Consider the following 17,382-nt stretch of genomic DNA (forward strand, 5'->3'; position numbering starts at 1 on the left):
ACTTGATCTCCCACCTTGTTGTTTAGCTAGCACACCAATGGTGGTTGGAAGAAGAACTCCTTTCTTCTTGACTAGATAGATAGTTAATGGGAATTAGCTCACTTTCTCCTCTCTACTTGATATGGTAGAGTAAGAAATCTTAGAGAGAAATTCCACACCTCATTCTCTGCCCTAAAAATGTTTATATAGAACCCTAATGAGAATACACCTCATCAAAGGTTTCCTAAAACACCCTTTAGAATAAAATTTAGGGAAATAGTCGAAAATAACAACTATTGATATTTTCTCAATTCCCAAATGAGGAGGTGTCCAACCACCACGAAATTTTGCATGCATACTACTGGATATGTCAGAAATCTCCCCTCAAATTTCAGCCCAATCCGAGCCCTAGAAGTGCCCGAATCGGCTAAGGCCCAAAAACCCTGTTTTTAGCCTTTTTGTACTATCTTTGCTTAATTCCATTTTAGGCCTATGTATATGTTTATGGGACATTCCCATTGTTATATCTCACTCCCACTACTCATATCCTAGATCAATTTGACACTCTTATGTGTAACCCGTTGTAGGATCCGATCGAAGTTAGCCGCGAATTACTTCGTAATTCGACGATCGTAGTTGGTCTCTAGCTACAACTCTACGATCCCTAAATCATCGGACTTGATGATCTTCCACATCAATTGTCCTATCCGACAAATTGTTCGCATTGTCACCTTAGTCGAAGGACATCTCCTTCACTCTCACCTGGAGTTTCTGGAGGCATGTTCGGCTTATGATCTCTGTGGAACTTCCCGTGTCAATTAGAATACGCCCTATTCTCCGATTAGAAACCAATGCTGTTATTACTAGAGGGTCTGTGTGGGGCGCGATTACTCCTCTTAGGTCATCATCAGTGAATATTACCGGAGGCGTAATCTCATCTCGTATCATCATGATCTCCGGATTTTTCGTCGTCGTTTGTTGCTCTTGTCCTCCTCACGAGTTGGTCCGCCGGCTATGACATTGACACTTTCCTCGTCCTCGGATTCGGACTCTGTTTCAGCTTCCACGAACTCTTTTGCTAAAGTTTGAGATATAATGCTAAGCTCCTTTGCAGTGCTGACAAGCGTTTGATTGCTCCCGCATCGATTGTCGCGCTTTGAATGGTGCGACTGCTGGCCTGGCCTCCCTGGCTTAAGCTAGTTTTCTTCTTGTTGGAGGGTTTTCCAAAAGTATCGAGGAATTTTTGGGTGAGCTCCGCAAAGTTTTTTATGGAATCCGATGCTAGAGATTGATGCCATTCTTTAGCTGGTCCACGCAACGTAGTGGCAAAGTATGAACACCAGTCGTCCGTGTCAGTCGTATGGAGGCTCATGATTGCGGCGTAAGTTTGGATGAATTCCCGTGGATCTTCTGCCCCTGAATATGCTCCTATTCCCGGGATTCGCGGTCCCATCGGTCCGTCCATTCCTCCGGACTTCACCGCCAATATGGATTTGAGCGTTGATTCTGCGATGCTCAAGTGTCTTTAAAGCCTCGCTATTTTTTCCTCTTGCTGTCTCCTTTCGGCCTTGAGTCGGTCGAGGGCGGCCGTAAGCATCATGATGTTGAGAGACCTTTCCTGATCTCCATTGGGCGTTCGGTTGGATGCTAGCATGTTTGTTTCAAGAAAAGGATTTGTTCTGAAAGAGATATTTGAATGAGGTTCGGGTTACCGAAATTGATGATTTGCTGGAGAGACGCCCTCCTTCTAGCGCCAAATGCTGATGTCGAAAATTGGCTCCCGGTTAAATCAGCATGGAAAAAGGAGTTGATGCATGACAACCTCCGCTGTGATGGTATATTCTGTTATGAGAGGAGAGATTCCCCTGTTCAGCTCTGCTTCTCTGCTCTACTCCTCTGTTCCAGCTCCTTGCTCCTTGCTCTTTGCTCCTTGTTCCTTGCTCTTGTTCGTCTGTTCCCAAGGGGGGAAAACCTGCAAAGGGTTCGGAAACCCTTCCGACGCTCAAGACAGTCAGGGTGCTCTTTGCAGTAAAAGAATGAATGTTGATTGATCCTTTTGGGGGCGAGTTGTGATAAATCTGTTTTTGGGGGTGATCCTTCTAGTATGAAGAGATCGTAATTTTGGGGGAGAGAGTGTGTCTGTTTTGAAGAGACCGTATCCTGTGAAAAACGATGTGGGGGGCCTTTTATAAGCGAAGTTAGGCCGACTGTGATTAGTGGCCGTCAAACCATAATAGAAGTTACCTCTTTTGCGTATCTAGTGTTTTTCTTCGAGTCTATCCCGGATCTGTGATAAGTGAAAGTTCCCAAGTTCAAGGATACTTCGTTGATATCTTGCCGGAGTGATAGACTCTAAAGGAGAAGTTTCCTCCTTTAGATACGTGGAGTCCAATCGGGCTTAAACACTTCAAGATGTGTAGCCGACTGAGATCTTTTTGGAAAATCCGGGATTAAGTCATTAGGTCGCAATCCGCTGATATCTCCCCAGTTCTGGGCGTAAGATATGGGCCGCACTTGTGGAGACCCCCCTTATTCCTTTAGAGATCCCAGGGCTGATCTGTCCATGCTGAGGGCTTTTTGTGCAGAGCTGGTTTCTTCTGGCCGACCTCCCAGTTAGGGGAATGTGTGGTGGACCATCAGGGGTTTTAGCTGTCCTGCTGCCTTAAGTCGAGCTGTTCCGAGAGACTTCTGGTCTGATCTCTGACTCTTCAAACGTTAGTCAACGTCTGGACATTTTATGCATCATCAATTACCATCAATTTCATAATGGTTGGACTTTGGGGAATAAAGAAAAATCTTCGGGGAATAAATTTTTTCTACAAAATTGGTCAACTAAGGTTGTTTCTTTTTTATTTCTATATGTTGCTCTAGGGCATCCAAATTGAATTTTTAGAAGACCCCATAAAAGAATTTAGAAGGAACTTTTATAAACTTAAACAAAATCTTTCTAAGGATGTAAACCCTAAACTCCTTCCAAGTGTTTCTTCTTTTTTACATCTTCTCTGAATCTTTTTTCCTGATAAGTGAACCCTAAAAACATTGAGAACAAACCTAATATGTTCAAAAGTTATGAAAAATATGTTTTAGAGCTCAAAATTAACTGATTTCTATGGTTTTAAAATGTGTTATCTCTCTTGGGGAGGATTAAAGTAAGAAGAAACTTGCTTTTGTAGTCTCGTGAAAGATTTATTAAGAGTTTCAAGAGATTTTGTTTCATGATTTGTAGGGTTTAGAATGTGTTTCCCTCTTTATCTCTCTAACTTTTTTTTTTTTTGAATTTAGAGAAGGGTAGTAAGGTTGGAGATTTGGGGAAGATAAATATGAGAAGTAATGGAGAAGGAAGAAGAAAAAGTTTAACTAAAATTCATGGAGGAGATGATAATGCATGAGTTTTTCTCCATAGAAGAAGAAAAAGGAGGGGAAGAAGAAAGAGGCGGAATGGACTTAAAATTAAAAAAAACAAATCAATTTTTTTACTTCAATTTATTTTGTAAAATTTTCCTGTATTTCTCATATGAAAAAATTCTCTAAAGATTTTATGAAGAAACATGGATTCCCTGGAGAATTTATTCCCCGGAGATTTTTCTTTATTCCCCAAAGTCGTAGCCTTTCATAATCTTCTGATAACAATCCTGATGGGGAGAAATTAATGAATTCTTGTTTTAATAATGAGTCCACGGGTTTTAGGCCCCTAATAAAATTCAAAAAGGATTAAGGTCCAATCTTTCCAGAAAATAGGATTTTAGTCCTTTTCCCTTTTGGAAGAATCATTTTTGATACATAATGTGTTATGTATGACACATATAAAAAAAATGAAATAAAGTATGAAACTCTAACAATATATAACACGTTATTTATAAAACAAAACAAGAATCAATAAACAGAAAAACACCACTTTGACATCTAGACATATTTTAACTATACTAAATGTGTTTTGTTGTAAAAAATATACGTAATTGATACTAAATAACAGGTATATTGCGAAACAGATAGTAAGTTTGAAATCAATCGAAAAAATCTGAGAAAAAGAAAGAAAGAGAGTTTTGGGGATTGTTTTTCAAAAGTGAATTTTTCTTATATAAAAGGTAATAATGGCTATTATGATTAAGTAGAAATGATAGCGATATGTTTTTTTTATAGAGATGGGTCAATTTGGACTAAATATCCATTATAATTATTATTTTGGCTTAAAATCCTATATTAATATTAGGGTGGACTAAATGTGTGTTTAGGTGTAGATTTTTGGAGTAGGAACCCAAAAATTATTTAATAATTTCAATTTTATCATCAATTTCATCACAATAACAAAAAAAAGAAAAAACAATTTCGTTCAGTACTATTAGTTTGTAAACCTAACCAAAAGTTAAAGCAATCTATGAAAAAAATCACAACGATCCAAAAGTTCCACTATAATGTCATAAAATCCTGAGGATAGTGATGAACTCTGGACATCTTCATTTTAGAGAGAGAGATGATTGCAGTCACAGAGGCAGAAACATGATTTTCTAAGCTTCAAATATAAATATTTCAATAATGGACTTCATGAATTATCTGATTGCAGATTTTGTAGTCTCTCTCGGCACAAGGAGCTTTATCTGGGGGAAGTAGTGGAACAAGAGGTGGTGGAGGAAGTGGTAGTGGGGTTTCGAGAGCCATGGTGTAAGACAAGTCCATAAAATAAAGAGTTGAACTATATGCATCTTTCGGTCGTTCTTATGAATACCGTATCTAAATTTGTGCATTTTGTTGTATCAGGTTCAAAACCTTCAACTTATTGTTTGAAGAGTTTCATCTTAGACAACCCCGATAGTGAACTACGGGAATCTCTTAGACTATCGGTTGCAGAAGTCCTCTTACCTGCATACATAAATTTTTTCTACTAAAAAACCCATGAAATTCAGATTTTTTTCTACGAAAAAAAACACATGAAGAGAGAGAGAGAGAGAGCTCATTCAATTAGGGATTTAAACATTCAAAAGATAAAATCTTTAAACAAAAATATTCATAAACGCTAGGAACCTCTGTGTTAATTTCTTTTTCTAATTATTTCTTTCTTGAACCCAGAATGGGTACCCGTTTGATTGAGTTTGTAAAGAGAGAGATTGTCTGGTTTTGGGAGTTTGCTCGGGGTTGCGAGAGAAAGGAAAACGAAGAGCTTTTGAAACAGGCGAGAGTAAGAATGTGGTGATTCTCGAGTTGTTCTTTCTTGTGCTGGAATAATGGTTGTGCTAGAAGGTGCTAGAGTTTATGGAAGAAGAGAAGATGATTTAAAATAGAAGCTCTAATTCTTAGAGGGTATGAGTGAAAAAAGGTGATGTCTCCTTAAAATTGTTGTCTACATAAGATTTATAGGTTTTTAGTTGTTCACGTAAAATAGTTATCCACGTAAGCTATTTAGTTGTCCATATATTGGTCTTCTTTATATGAATATATACTAGGGTATATCCCGTACCCTAGGGCACGGACACTTATATCAATCAAATGTTACAAAATTTATTGTTATATTTTATTGAGAGAGAGATTTTTATTAGTTATTATTTTTTTTTGTATTATTTTTTTTGTTTCTTTTCTCTTAAATTAGTTATTATTTTATTGAGAGAGAGATTTCAATTTCTTTTTTTAACTCTTTAAATTTATTTTGTTCCCTTTTTTTCTTATATTAGTTATTTTATTTCTAAGAAGAAACGATTATTGCTTTTTAAATAGGTAACTTTATCTCTACGAAGGATTATACTTTAAATTTTGAGAGGGACACAATATCCTTTATTAAAAAAAAGGATGTTTGTCCCAATCATCGTTTTCCCTTCTGTTTTATTATATAGATATATGAAATCATCTTTGGTGGGTGGGTAATTTGTTACAAGTATTAACACCAGGTTGTAGTAACTTAATGACGAAATCTTGGCAATTAAGTCGCTTTGGCCGAGTGGTTAAGGCGTGTGCCTGCTAAGTACATGGGGTTTCCCCGCGAGAGTTCGAATCTCTCAGGCGACGACAAATTTTTCTTCATTTTTTATTACTACTGTTTTTTTCGTTTCAGTTCCCCCATTCGCTATTTCCTCTTATAATCTCCGTTACTATTTTGAGAGGCGGAAAAAAAGACAGCTAATAAAATCACATTCCTTAGAACTGTTTTTAACAGAAGAAGAATATAATAAACAAATGTGGAGGCAAAAAATCCCTCTAAATTTGGAACATTATCGATTACCGTGTACCTTCTCTCTCTCTCTTTCTCTCTCAACATTTTCATGGAACTTTTTTTGGTCGGACTTGATTCGCCGGCAACTTATTAGTTAGGGTTTCTCTCTGATTCGTTGATCGGATAATCGTTTTCTCTGATTTGATTTCCTGTCAACGATCATTCAGGTATTTTTCTCAATCTGTTGGTTTTGTTTATATACAGTTAATTCAATTTAAATTCTTCTCCATAGATACTCGACCTTGAATCTGGATTCAATTTGATAATTTCATTTTTACTAGTATCAGGGACGGTTGAATTCTGAAGAAGTTTTGTGTGCCATTCAATTTTAGGTTTGTTTTATGAAGTGGATTGATTAGAAGAGAATTGAGGATTTGTTTAGGTTAATTGAGGAAGATGAATGATAACGGAGGTGGTCCAAGGAAGAGCTTGTCACTGACAAAGAAGAAAAGCATGGATAATGATGTAGGCTCTGAGCCTCCACGAAGATCTCTGTCCTCTCGTGCCTCGTAAGTTATACATTAAAAAGTTTTGATTTTGTTTCACTAATGGTAATTTTATTGTCAATTTGTAATGATTGGTAAATGTTTTGGAAAATAGAGTTTTCGAGAATTCTGCTAGTTTGATTGTTAAGTGGGTTACGGAAAATCATTTGAAAATCGATACGACTAGTTTCGCTCCCATTTTTTTATGATCCCTGATGAAACTGGTTGTAATGCACAAATGCTACTTGATTTATTTTTGCTCAATAAGGACTAGTTAATGATATAGTTCAAATATTAGAAGAAGCCATGATTTTCTTGTAGTTGTATTCTAGGTTGCTACTTCGTTAAACTTTTGTCGATTTGTGGAGTCGAATTTAGATGTTCCAAGATACTAGATATGTTCATCAAATGTCAGATGATTTAGGATATTTAGTATGATTAGAGTTCTTGTTAGCATCTAGTAGCTTTCATAAATTATAAGTAACTTCATGTTGGTAGGTGTCCAGGGACGTGCAGAATTTGCTATAAGAAAGCGCTTCTTAGGGATCGTAACAGACACCTAAAATTATACGTACCTAGTTATGATTTTCTGTTTATATCGGAAACAGGATTGTCACTGGTGAGCGTACGGTAAGGCGATTGCGATTGTCAAAAGCCCTAACAATACCTGAAAGTACAAGTTTACAAGAGGCGTGTCGTCGGATGGCTGCTCGTAGGGTTGATGCTTTGCTGTTAACCGATTCAAACGCTTTGCTTTGTGGAATTCTAACAGATAAGGTCGGACATCATCTATTGCGCTAACTGCTAATTCAACCAGATTGTTAGATTTCTTTTCTTTTTTTGAGTTTGGTAGCTCCTCTTATGAGCTAATATGTAATTGTTTCTTGTGAAGGACGTAGCTACAAGAGTCATTGCTCGTGAAGTGAATTTAGAGGATACACCCGTTTCCAAAGTTATGACAAGGAACCCCGTTTTTGTTCTTTCAGACACTCTAGCTGTGGAAGCCTTGCAAAAGATGGTTCAAGGTTGATGTTAGTCTGGGATACCATTTTCCATTTTCTTATGATAAACCCTCCTTTTGTTTGCTTTCCTGTATTCATGACCCTCAAATCAACGTCTGCAGGGAAATTTAGACATCTACCTGTTGTGGAGAAGGGAGAGGTCATTGCATTACTTGATATTGCTAAGTGTCTATATGATGCTATTGCCCGTTTAGAAAGGGCAGCTGAGAAGGGAAAAGCCATTGCTGCAGCAGTTGAAGGAGTTGAAAAACATTGGGGTACTTCAATATCTGGTAATTGACATAAGTAGTATTTTAAAATAAGCTCTGTTTTATCTTTGAAAGTCTGAGCTCTCACTTCATGTTCACAATGTACAGGTCCTAACACGTTTATTGAAACTCTTAGAGAGCGAATGTTTAGACCCTCTTTGTCTACTATAATTCCAGAAAATTCAAAGTAGGTAATATCCTCTTATTTCTTTGTATCTGCTTTATTGTGTAGCTATTTGAGTTGTCTCTTTAATATGAAGCTAAAAAGATGATTGACTTGGGTTAATTATTTTCAGTATCGTGACGGTTTCACCAACTGATTCAGTCTTGAGTGCAACAAAGAAGATGCTTGAACTTAAATTAAGCTCAGCAGTTGTAACAGTTGATAACAAACCCAAGGGAATACTAACGTGAGTATCTTCTCAATTGAGATTTAAAATGTCAAATCCGTAAGTAGAGTATAACCATTCAATTTTTTCTTGTAACTTAACCTTATTCATAAAAGTAACTTTTTGGTTATATTTGCTTAACTATTATGTAATAGGTCAAAAGATATTTTGATGCGAGTCGTTGCACAAAATCTTTCTCCAGATTCAACTACTGTTGAGAAGGTTCGCTCCTTCCTGTTATATTGATTGCAGCATGTTTCCAGATTCAATAGATAGATAAGTGGAAACTCATTCTTGCAGAAGCATTTGTTAGAGTAGTACTTAAATCTTATGTCTTCGTCTTTTCTGAAATAGATAATTTCAAACTCATCAGTTCATGCAATAGATAATATGACTTATGTTTTAACCGTGAATGAATTAATTTTCAGGTCATGACCCCAAATCCGGAATGTGCAACAGTTGATACTCCAATAGTTGATGCTCTGCATACTATGCATGATGGGAAATTCTTACATCTGCCTGTTGTTGATAGAGGTATGACCACACACATGAAGAGAGAAGAAGACTTAATTAAAGAACTATTAGTTGTTTTATCAATTTTTCAGTTTTGACAACGTTTATTGGTTCTCCACAGATGGAATCGTCGTTTCCGTTATTGATGTTATTCATATTACCCATGCTGCAATAGCCACGGTACGCTTTTGTTGTTGTTCTTACCTCATCATGTGGTCCAGTACCCCGTTTGGGTGCTGCCTACTTCATAATTCACATTATGTAGAAAGTTTTTGTAGAGCAACAAATACGATGAAGACTCTTAAATCTTAATGCTCCGATTTCACGTATGGATTCCACGTAGGTGATTTTATTTGTATAGATTTGAGCTGTTACTAGTTATAAACCATCAGCTTGATCCTCTGTTCTATTAATGTAATAATCGAGAGTTTTTTTTATGATTTACCATTCAACGTTTTTTTCTTCGAAAAAGCAAAACTATATTAAAAGAACCTAAGGCAAAGAATGAGTACAAGAATGAAATGAATAATGCTATCCCCTAAATGGCATCCCACCCCCACTCCTTTCAAGAGGAATTTGTCCCAATCAGACAAGAAAACATGAAAATCGTAATTCATGAGCTCTTTATATATATGGAACCACACACACACACACACACATATATATATATATTGAACTTAATATTATACTATGATAAATGATTGCTTCTGGTGTATCATCTTGATCTTTACCATTCCATATATTGACCATATATTCCTTGTTTGGGGGAAAGATCTCATTTGGGATCATTTGTATTTATTGGTTTGTTGTTTCATTACTACATGCGTAGTTGCAGTAATATTATTATTGGTAAAAGACAGATTATAGTAAGAAACCTAAGCCTACGGGAAATTTTGATTTTTCTCCCCTTGATCTTGTTTGCTTGCTATATATCTTATCTTGTATTCCTGTATTGGCCGATTTATACAAGATTTTTTTCTAGTTTTAGTTCCTATAATGTTCTAGTTTAACTAATCTTACATGAAATAATGATCCTTGGTGCAATAGCCAAGATGACTTGTAGCCGGTTATTTTGCAGTTTATCCCAGCATGACGCATAAAAGCTGTTTGTCTCCCAGTTCCTTAGCTCCTTTTACTGCTAGTAGAATAATTCCTTTCATCCGTTTACTGTTAGTAGATTTGTAACAAGTGTAGGAAATAACTTTGTAGCAGTCTTCTCTCTCATTAACTGTAGGTTGGAAGTACTGGAGCTGGAACTGAGGCAACAAGTACTATGATGCAGAAGTTTTGGGATTCGGCCATGATGCTGGGACCTTTTGATGATGACGAAGAAACACGGAGGTTATACACATTTTGATCAATGAATTTCTAACCATCAAATGTAATCTTTTACTTGCTTACAATTCTAGAACTGTATTTCAGTGAGGGGTCAATGAAATTAAATTCCGAGGGAACAGACCAGGGGAGATCTTCTATGTATCCATCTCCAGCTATGCCTAATACCTTTGGCTTCAAGATAGAAGATAAAAAAGGCAGGATGCACAGATTCAACTGCGGTATGAAGTTCTTTACCTATTTAATTTTTGTGATAATAGGTCATAATGATGCATTTATTTAACTCTGTATAAGAAGAAAGCTAGAGGTGTGATCAAATATTGGTTTGGCTTTCTCAGCCTGTGAGATCTGTTAGATCTCAGCTCATCGAAGGTTTACTCTTATAAATTATCTTCTAGTTCTTCCGTTAGAGCCCATAAACGAATAAAATAAATATGGAACTCAGATAGTAGTCTAGTGGAATAGATAAAACTCCCTTTTTCAAACAAATAGATTTGATCAAAGAATAATTAAAAATTCACACTGCTAGCTCTTCATAGTGACAGTTGCATCAGAAAGAACCCAAAATATGCTAAAACTACGAAAACTTGCTACCTAAGGTATCTAAAGTTCTTAGGACTCAGTTTTAGAAATCAAAGTATCCAAACATAACAAGTTACAATAATGAAAAATCATGTAAAGTAGAAACTGGTCTAATCTAAGTAAAATGTAAACATAGTTAACAATAGATAAAGATGCGTTAAAACCTTACAGATAACAAGAAAATAGAAGCTCTTAAAGTACTCTTGGTTTGACATTTCAACTCATGGAGACACCAGATGTTTATACCCTCATAAAGATTAAAGGCTACTTCAGATTTCTAGTTTATATCATTTTCATGATGTTTTTTATGACAAGATTTTTTGAAGTAACATTTTGTGCGATTTTTGGATTCAGACACCAGGAGTTTAACTGATCTTATAACTTCCATTCTGCAAAGAGTGGGAGATGATATCAATCCGAACCATCTGCCGCAGATTCTGGTAATTAATTGGATCATGTTTCATGTGTAGTAACAAAACTATCCCTCCTTTTATGTTCATTCGTTTGCGTATTTTGGCTATCATTTTTTAGTATGAGGATGAAGACCATGACAAAGTTGTGCTAGCTTCAGATGGTGACCTTGCCGCAGCTGTTGACCATGCTAAGCAAGTCGGCTGGAAGGTACGACGACATTTTTAAATTTCAAACGAGTTATTAATTTTGTATGGCATTCTTAAGTTACCCAAAAACAGAGAAGCACAAGTGATGACAAAATAAAAAAAAATGTTACCAAGTGAGACTACTACAATCAATTGAATCATTTTTTTTCTAACTACTCCAGTCAATGGATATCAACAATTCAATTTGAATTACTGATTCAGTAGAAAATTGTTGAATTTGGATAAGAGAATTTGATATTCTTGATATTGGTTTCGGTATCGAAGGCCTCATCAGATTAGGATATTAATATACTTAATATGATAGTCTATCGTTTGATAGTACTAATACATCAAGTACGAAAAATTTGCGAATATTTGACAAACGACATATTTGAACAGAGTTTAAGGTTGCATCTAGATTACGCAGGATCGGGCAGTCGAAAAAGAGGAGGAAGGGATTCGACAAGCATGGAATATGCACAAAAAGATGCGTGGGCGTCTGCGTATAGCACAGTAGCTGCAGGAGCTGCTCTAGTTGCTGGACTAGGTGTACTTGCCTACTTAAAGAGATCAAGTTATTGACCATTTTTCATTTGTTTCTTCTATTCACCAAGAACCAAACTGAACTAACAAGTTTGGTTTCAGCAAGTATAAATTCAGAACAAGTTTCCTTGATAATTTACTTCTATTTTTATCCTTCAAACTGCTTTTTAAAACAGAGCTTTTCATAAATACTATCTTCTGAAAGACCGTGCGGAAGAGAGAGGGAGGAAAACTGAACGCGGAATAATCAAATTGTGATTGAGATTGGCTTCAAGAATTTGACTTGTTAATGTCTGAGAAAATGTATTCTTATTTTAGTTTATAATTGTGATAAATTTAGTTAGTCCTGGCCTTTTAATATGCTTTTGAGCTTGTATTTTTTCTCTGTAATATTCGCTTACTGAAGCTTCTTCATCACTGGGACTGGAGGAAGAAATTTTATGGCCAAGCTACTGCTAGAGAGAAACTTTTCCTCCGATTTCAAATTAACTTTTCTTCGGATTTCCAATTACGAGTAACTACAGGTGTCCTGGCGTCCTCAAGTTGAACCGGAGAAGGTTTATCAAGGAAAAGACTTAAAATAGGTGAGTTTCGAAAGGTATAGCCGAGATGGAACATGATAGCTAGAACCACAATTTTTCCTCATCTTCCAGCCTCTCTTTTGTAATGTCATTGCACACAATTTTTCCAAGTAAGAGAAATGACATTCCATACATAAAAAGCAGATAAAGTGAAAGCTAAGTGTTGCTTCTCTTTTGAACTTCTGAAAGACCTTAAACCAAAGCTCTGAGCAACAAATACATTTGAAGATAACAGGTATATAAAAATGCAATCAGCTTCCTCTGTTCATAGTTCCGTCATTCTCGTTTTTCAGTTTCAGTCATTAGGTTTCTATGTTTGTAAAACAAATCTTATTAGCATCTCAAATTCTTATCACAGTGGAGCATTTAAATCTAAAATGCTTCAGAAACACTTTACTTAGACCCTCAAATTGTGCAGTACAAATAAGAAAACCAACAATCATAGTTCACACCTACCAACATCGAGTTTACCTGTAACTTCGATCGATACTCAAAACAATAATATTATATATATAAACATGAATGCCAGAGGGGGGAAACTTAGCGACTCTGGCTTCACATAACACCTATCCAACTGTTTGAACCAATGGAATAAACAGAAGTGCCAATACCAGGTTTCAGTGTCTCTCTTTTCCTGGAACACGCGTTCTTGATTTCTTGTCTCTTTACTTAATAGGTCTCTTGTCCTCAACAAATATCGAATAAAGCAATGAGGAAACATCTAGAAATCTTAAATTACATATGACACGGCCGCCCATGAAACAAAATCTTGCGATATCAACGTAGAAACATAGCTGGATATAAGTTGTGACTTCCACTTCTTCAAGTACGAGATCTTCCGTAAAGATTAGCGTATACTATCTTTGTTCGATGAACAAGAATCAAGCTCAAAATAACTGCAACTATGCAAAGACCTGACATTATTATGGAAGTGAGGAAGAAGCATACTGAGCCGTTACATTTCAATGGCTCCTCTACTGCAAGTGCACCATCGATTATCCTCTGAAGCATCGATCTCGAACTGTGCAGAACTAGTTGTGGAAGTTTAGCTTGTTTCTCTGCTTCACTATCATATATAGAGCTAGCAATTAGTCCAGAAAAAACTAACGAGCCTGCAGGATTTGCAAGTGTGAGGAAATTGTATAGAGCCCCAAATTTCTTCAAGCCGAAAAGCTCTGAAGCAGCAGCCGGCACAATAGCCCAATGGGCCCCGTATCCGAGTCCGATCAACAATGTACCTACGTGCATTGCCCCAGGCCAACCCATGGCAAAGGAGAAGTGACCGATTGCCATTAAAGCTTGAGCCACAGCCATGGCTACGGGTCTTGGGTATGCATAATCCCTGATCAAGGAAAATCAAAGATCAGGCAAAGAGAACAAAAGGAAGACAGTCTAAGGTTGGTGAAGAGAAATTTACCTTACAACAATCTCGGAGAAGAAGCCGCCCCCGACTCTTCCGAGAAAATTCCAAATACTGATCATTGACACAAATATATGTGGGTTATCAAAACCTAAAGATCCGCTCATTTGACCAAGATTATCAATCACGGTTAAGCCAGATCCTGAGCCCAATAGGAGAGAGAAAAATATGAGCCAAAAATCTGCCTTTATGAGTGCTTGGGTCAAGGTGAAATCTTCTCCTCTATGTGGACCTTTTCTTCTCTTGACTCTCACGGCTCCTTCTGCAGCTGCTTGGAATAGTTTGGCTTGCAACTGAGCAATTCGCTTCTTTCTTTCCGATGCAGGAAGCAAATCTACATCACTAGACTTCTCATCTTCTACCTCACTAAAAATAACATCACCTAAATCTTGGCTAGATCTAGTAGGTTCTAGTTTTGGAGTTTCAGGAAGAAGATTTTCTTCAAGAGGTCTCTGGCCCGTAAAGAAGACCAAAATCACAGGTATTATAATTGGTACAACTAAGAGAACAAACAACAAAATCGTGAATATTATGACCACATTATGGCTTAAATCGACTAGATCTTCGACAAGCATAACTCCCATTAAGTAAGCTGCCAAAACAAGACAAACACTATAAATAAATGTGAAGCTTGAAGCATCGGAAGATCGACCTTGTCTGTGACCACCAACAGGTCTCACGATGAACATTAGAGCAATAACTACCATTGTTGGCCCAACTGCAACCATGAAGATAATTGCTGCATGATCTCGGGCGTTCATTAGTGCATATACTTGAGTCAATATTGCACCACCCAGACCTGCAAATCCTTTAAGAATTCCGACTACTGGGCCTCGGCTTTTGGGGAAGTTTTGCACGCAGGAAACTAATGCTGCGGTATTGAAGTAGGTTTCGCCATTTGTTCCCACAAATATAAGAATACACATCTGTAAAAGCACTGCTCGGTCAATATCTTACGGTAAGCAAAATAGATACGACAAGTACATTTCTTGCCATTTCTTGCAGTAGGAACACGAGTAACTGATTCCGTAAGGTACGACAAGTAAAATAGATATGAGAAACTAGATTTCAAGAGTAAGTTATAGAAGACAACAAACTGCTTAATGAGGTCGAATTTATGTGGGGTAAATCATGTCATCCAAATTTAATAGGGAAGACTAGATTTGATGTTTTATTTCCGATAGCGAATTTAACACGATTTGAAGATCCCTACCATCAATTCCACCAATAAATTGCTATACCTAATGACCTCTTTAATCACCAAAAATCAGCAGAAGAAGCCAAGTACTATTAGGAAAATTACTAAATCAATCTGTAATTCCTGTTTAATATTTATGCATTTAAATCATTGAACCAATACCACTTTGGAAGTATGAACAAAAAATAACCCAGTTTAGAAAAAAGCATAGGAAGTGTAAATTAAATCAGACTAACATAGAAAATAAAGAATCAGTATAAAGAACCCAAAATCAGTATAACTAAAAGAAAATCAAGTCCACAACAACAAGGAATGAAAATTAAGAATCAGCACAAATAACCCATAATCATAAAAAGTAGCTGATTAAGACACCCAGTAAAACAAAATTCTTATCTTCCCAAGAACTATCAGAGATGGTCAAGTTCTACCACCAAATTTTAGAGAGAGAGAGAGAGACTTACAGCCCACAAAGGTAAAGTAGGTACTCTATGGGTAACAATCAGCCAAACCCATCCATACCCAACAAAATTCTGAATAACACCAACCAATAAAGCACCCCAAAGAGGTAAAATCTCACATAAACTTCCAGCTAGAAATCCCACACTATCACCAAGATCTTTAGCAACACCCAATCTTGCTATTTGTCTCTGATTATAGTTCAAAGAGCTTTTAATCGCAGGTGAAATACTCCCAAATAGATACCCAATTCCAGCAACAGATTGAATCCACATTGCTGCAACAAATACAAGCCATCTGTTATTGAAAAAAGCCCCAAATCTCCCTTGAAATCGATTCATAATCGCCGATTCAATACAACCCAAGTAAATTAAATCAATCAAATCAATCAATCAACGATTGAACTACTACAATATATTTTTTTTTTCCTACTTTGTTCTTCTGCTTCTTAGTTTTTTAGATATTGAAATTGGGTATTTAAGAGGTTGAGAACTTGATGTCGATCGGAATTGAGATAATAAATTGATGAGTGGAAAAATTTAGAGAGAGAAAGAAAAATGGGTGATTTGTTTTGCTCTGTTTTCTGAAAGAGAGAAACAGAACAAAAAAAACATGTATAGATTGAATTGATGAACTGGCATTTCCTATTTACAGCAATCATGATATTCACAAAATTATTTCAACCTTAAACATCTCTTAAATTACTATGAGTACCACTTAGGGGTGGGAAACGGACCGAACGGGTAGTCCACGGTCACTTACTCTTCCGGTCCGGGCGGAATGGACAAATTCTCGATTTGTCCGTTCGGACATCCGGACAAATCGGGCGGTTACTTGACAAAATTTCGTTGTCCATTGCCCGTCCATGTCCGCCTAAATTGCCGGGCAATCCGGGTACCGGACCGGTCGGACTCGGGCACAATGTTTCATTTTTTACTTGAATGCCTATAAAAGATATTTATTAAGATTTCACCCAAGCAAAGTCGATAAAACATAATCCCACATTGTAAACTTAGTATTTCCATGCATATATGTGTAAGTATGTAATCTAAATGTTAACTATATCAATTGATTCGCATACACGTGTAAGTGTGTAGTCTAAATGTTAACTATATTAATTGATTATAACTATCTATATATGATTAAAATGTCTAAGTAAGTCGAAAATATCAACCGGTCGGGCTTATCGGTCGGACTCGGGCGGAATGCCGGTTAGAGCCTCTTGTCCGTGTCCGTCCGACTAAATTTGCCGGTCCGGTCGGGTAGTGTCCGTCTCGGACACCGGGCGCCCACGGTCACATCGGACTCGGGCGGTTCGCGGGCGGATCCGGACTCAGGGGCCTTTTTCCCACCCCTAGTACCACTAGTACTCAAGAGGTTGTCTCGGACCCTTCTCAAGCATCCGTAACGGCTTGTTATTCGTTACGACCTTTTTACTAGACCTTCAAAACTCTGGAAAGTTCCGAGACATTAAAAGTCTTAGATCATAAGTTCTGAAGTTTTTATTAAAATTTTGAAAATAAAGAACTTTTGTTAGAACTTAAAAGGGTCAATTTTAAATCTTAGCTATTCAAACTAATAGTTGATATTAAAATTAAAAAAGAGGTAAAATTTAAATCTTCATCAAAAGTCTTTTTTATCTCTCTCCACCCTCTCTCCCCCTCTCTCTCTCTATATATATATCCTATGTAAAAACGAGACGACATAAAGAAAACTCAAATCACATAAAGAAAACTCAAGTTTTGAATTTTTAGACCATAAAATATGATAATAACTACTAAAATTCGACAAATAAAAAAATAAAAATAGTCACATGTTCGACATAACAATATG

General features: G+C 36.7%; 2 protein-coding genes and 1 non-coding gene across 9 annotated transcripts; 2 read left to right on the plus strand and 1 right to left on the minus strand.

Annotated features, from left to right (window-relative positions):
* The first annotated feature begins 5,891 nt into the window (after positions 1-5,891).
* On the plus strand, positions 5,892-5,973 carry TRNAS-GCU (transfer RNA serine (anticodon GCU)). The gene has a single exon. It is a non-coding gene; the product is annotated as a tRNA-Ser (tRNA).
* LOC147567408 (CBS domain-containing protein CBSCBSPB1-like) lies at positions 5,900-12,237 on the plus strand. 7 transcript variants are annotated; one of them, XM_086654066.1, is made up of 15 exons: positions 5,900-6,345; positions 6,460-6,687; positions 7,272-7,440; positions 7,556-7,688; positions 7,787-7,957; positions 8,042-8,120; positions 8,230-8,343; positions 8,478-8,544; positions 8,751-8,856; positions 8,957-9,015; positions 10,070-10,176; positions 10,258-10,391; positions 11,107-11,192; positions 11,284-11,373; positions 11,751-12,237. In XM_086654066.1, exons 2-15 carry the CDS (start codon positions 6,575-6,577, stop codon positions 11,931-11,933), a joined length of 1,611 nt encoding a protein of 536 aa, XP_086510192.1. In that variant the 5' UTR covers positions 5,900-6,345; positions 6,460-6,574; the 3' UTR covers positions 11,934-12,237. The 7 variants fall into 7 exon arrangements, with proteins under 7 accessions (XP_086510192.1, XP_086510197.1, XP_086510194.1 ...); XM_086654071.1 differs by having other exon boundaries at positions 11,779-12,237; XM_086654068.1 differs by having other exon boundaries at positions 5,940-6,345; positions 6,466-6,687.
* A 553-nt stretch (positions 12,238-12,790) lies between these two features.
* On the minus strand, positions 12,791-16,953 carry LOC147567409 (protein NUCLEAR FUSION DEFECTIVE 4-like). The gene is made up of 4 exons (XM_086654065.1): positions 16,911-16,953; positions 15,555-16,265; positions 13,893-14,821; positions 12,791-13,817 (listed from the first exon to the last, which is right to left on the minus strand). Exons 2-4 carry the CDS (start codon positions 15,888-15,890, stop codon positions 13,298-13,300), a joined length of 1,785 nt encoding a protein of 594 aa, XP_086510191.1. The 5' UTR covers positions 15,891-16,265; positions 16,911-16,953; the 3' UTR covers positions 12,791-13,297.
* Between the last annotated feature and the right edge of the window lie 429 nt (positions 16,954-17,382).

Source organism: Eschscholzia californica, unplaced genomic scaffold, assembly GCF_041429995.1.
Source record: "Eschscholzia californica isolate CP2 unplaced genomic scaffold, dmEscCali1.0.p SCAF_1, whole genome shotgun sequence".
Classification (NCBI taxonomy): domain Eukaryota; kingdom Viridiplantae; phylum Streptophyta; class Magnoliopsida; order Ranunculales; family Papaveraceae; genus Eschscholzia; species Eschscholzia californica.

Bases quoted from the DNA above. Each gene is read 5' to 3' on its own strand.
- LOC147567409 (XM_086654065.1), bottom strand. From the start codon at position 15,890: ATGAATCGATTTCAAGGGAGATTTGGGGCTTTTTTCAATAACAGATGG. The intron at 14,822-15,554 runs GTAAGTCTCTCT...GTGCTTTTACAG, and splicing joins CTACTTTACCTTTGTGGGCT to ATGTGTATTCTTATATTTGT. The intron at 13,818-13,892 runs GTAAATTTCTCT...TTCCTTGATCAG, and splicing joins TTCTCCGAGATTGTTGTAAG to GGATTATGCATACCCAAGAC.
- LOC147567408 (XM_086654066.1), top strand. From the start codon at position 6,575: ATGAATGATAACGGAGGTGGTCCAAGGAAGAGCTTGTCACTGACAAAG. The intron at 7,441-7,555 runs GTCGGACATCAT...TTTCTTGTGAAG, and splicing joins GTGGAATTCTAACAGATAAG to GACGTAGCTACAAGAGTCAT. The intron at 10,392-11,106 runs GTATGAAGTTCT...TTTTGGATTCAG, and splicing joins GATGCACAGATTCAACTGCG to ACACCAGGAGTTTAACTGAT.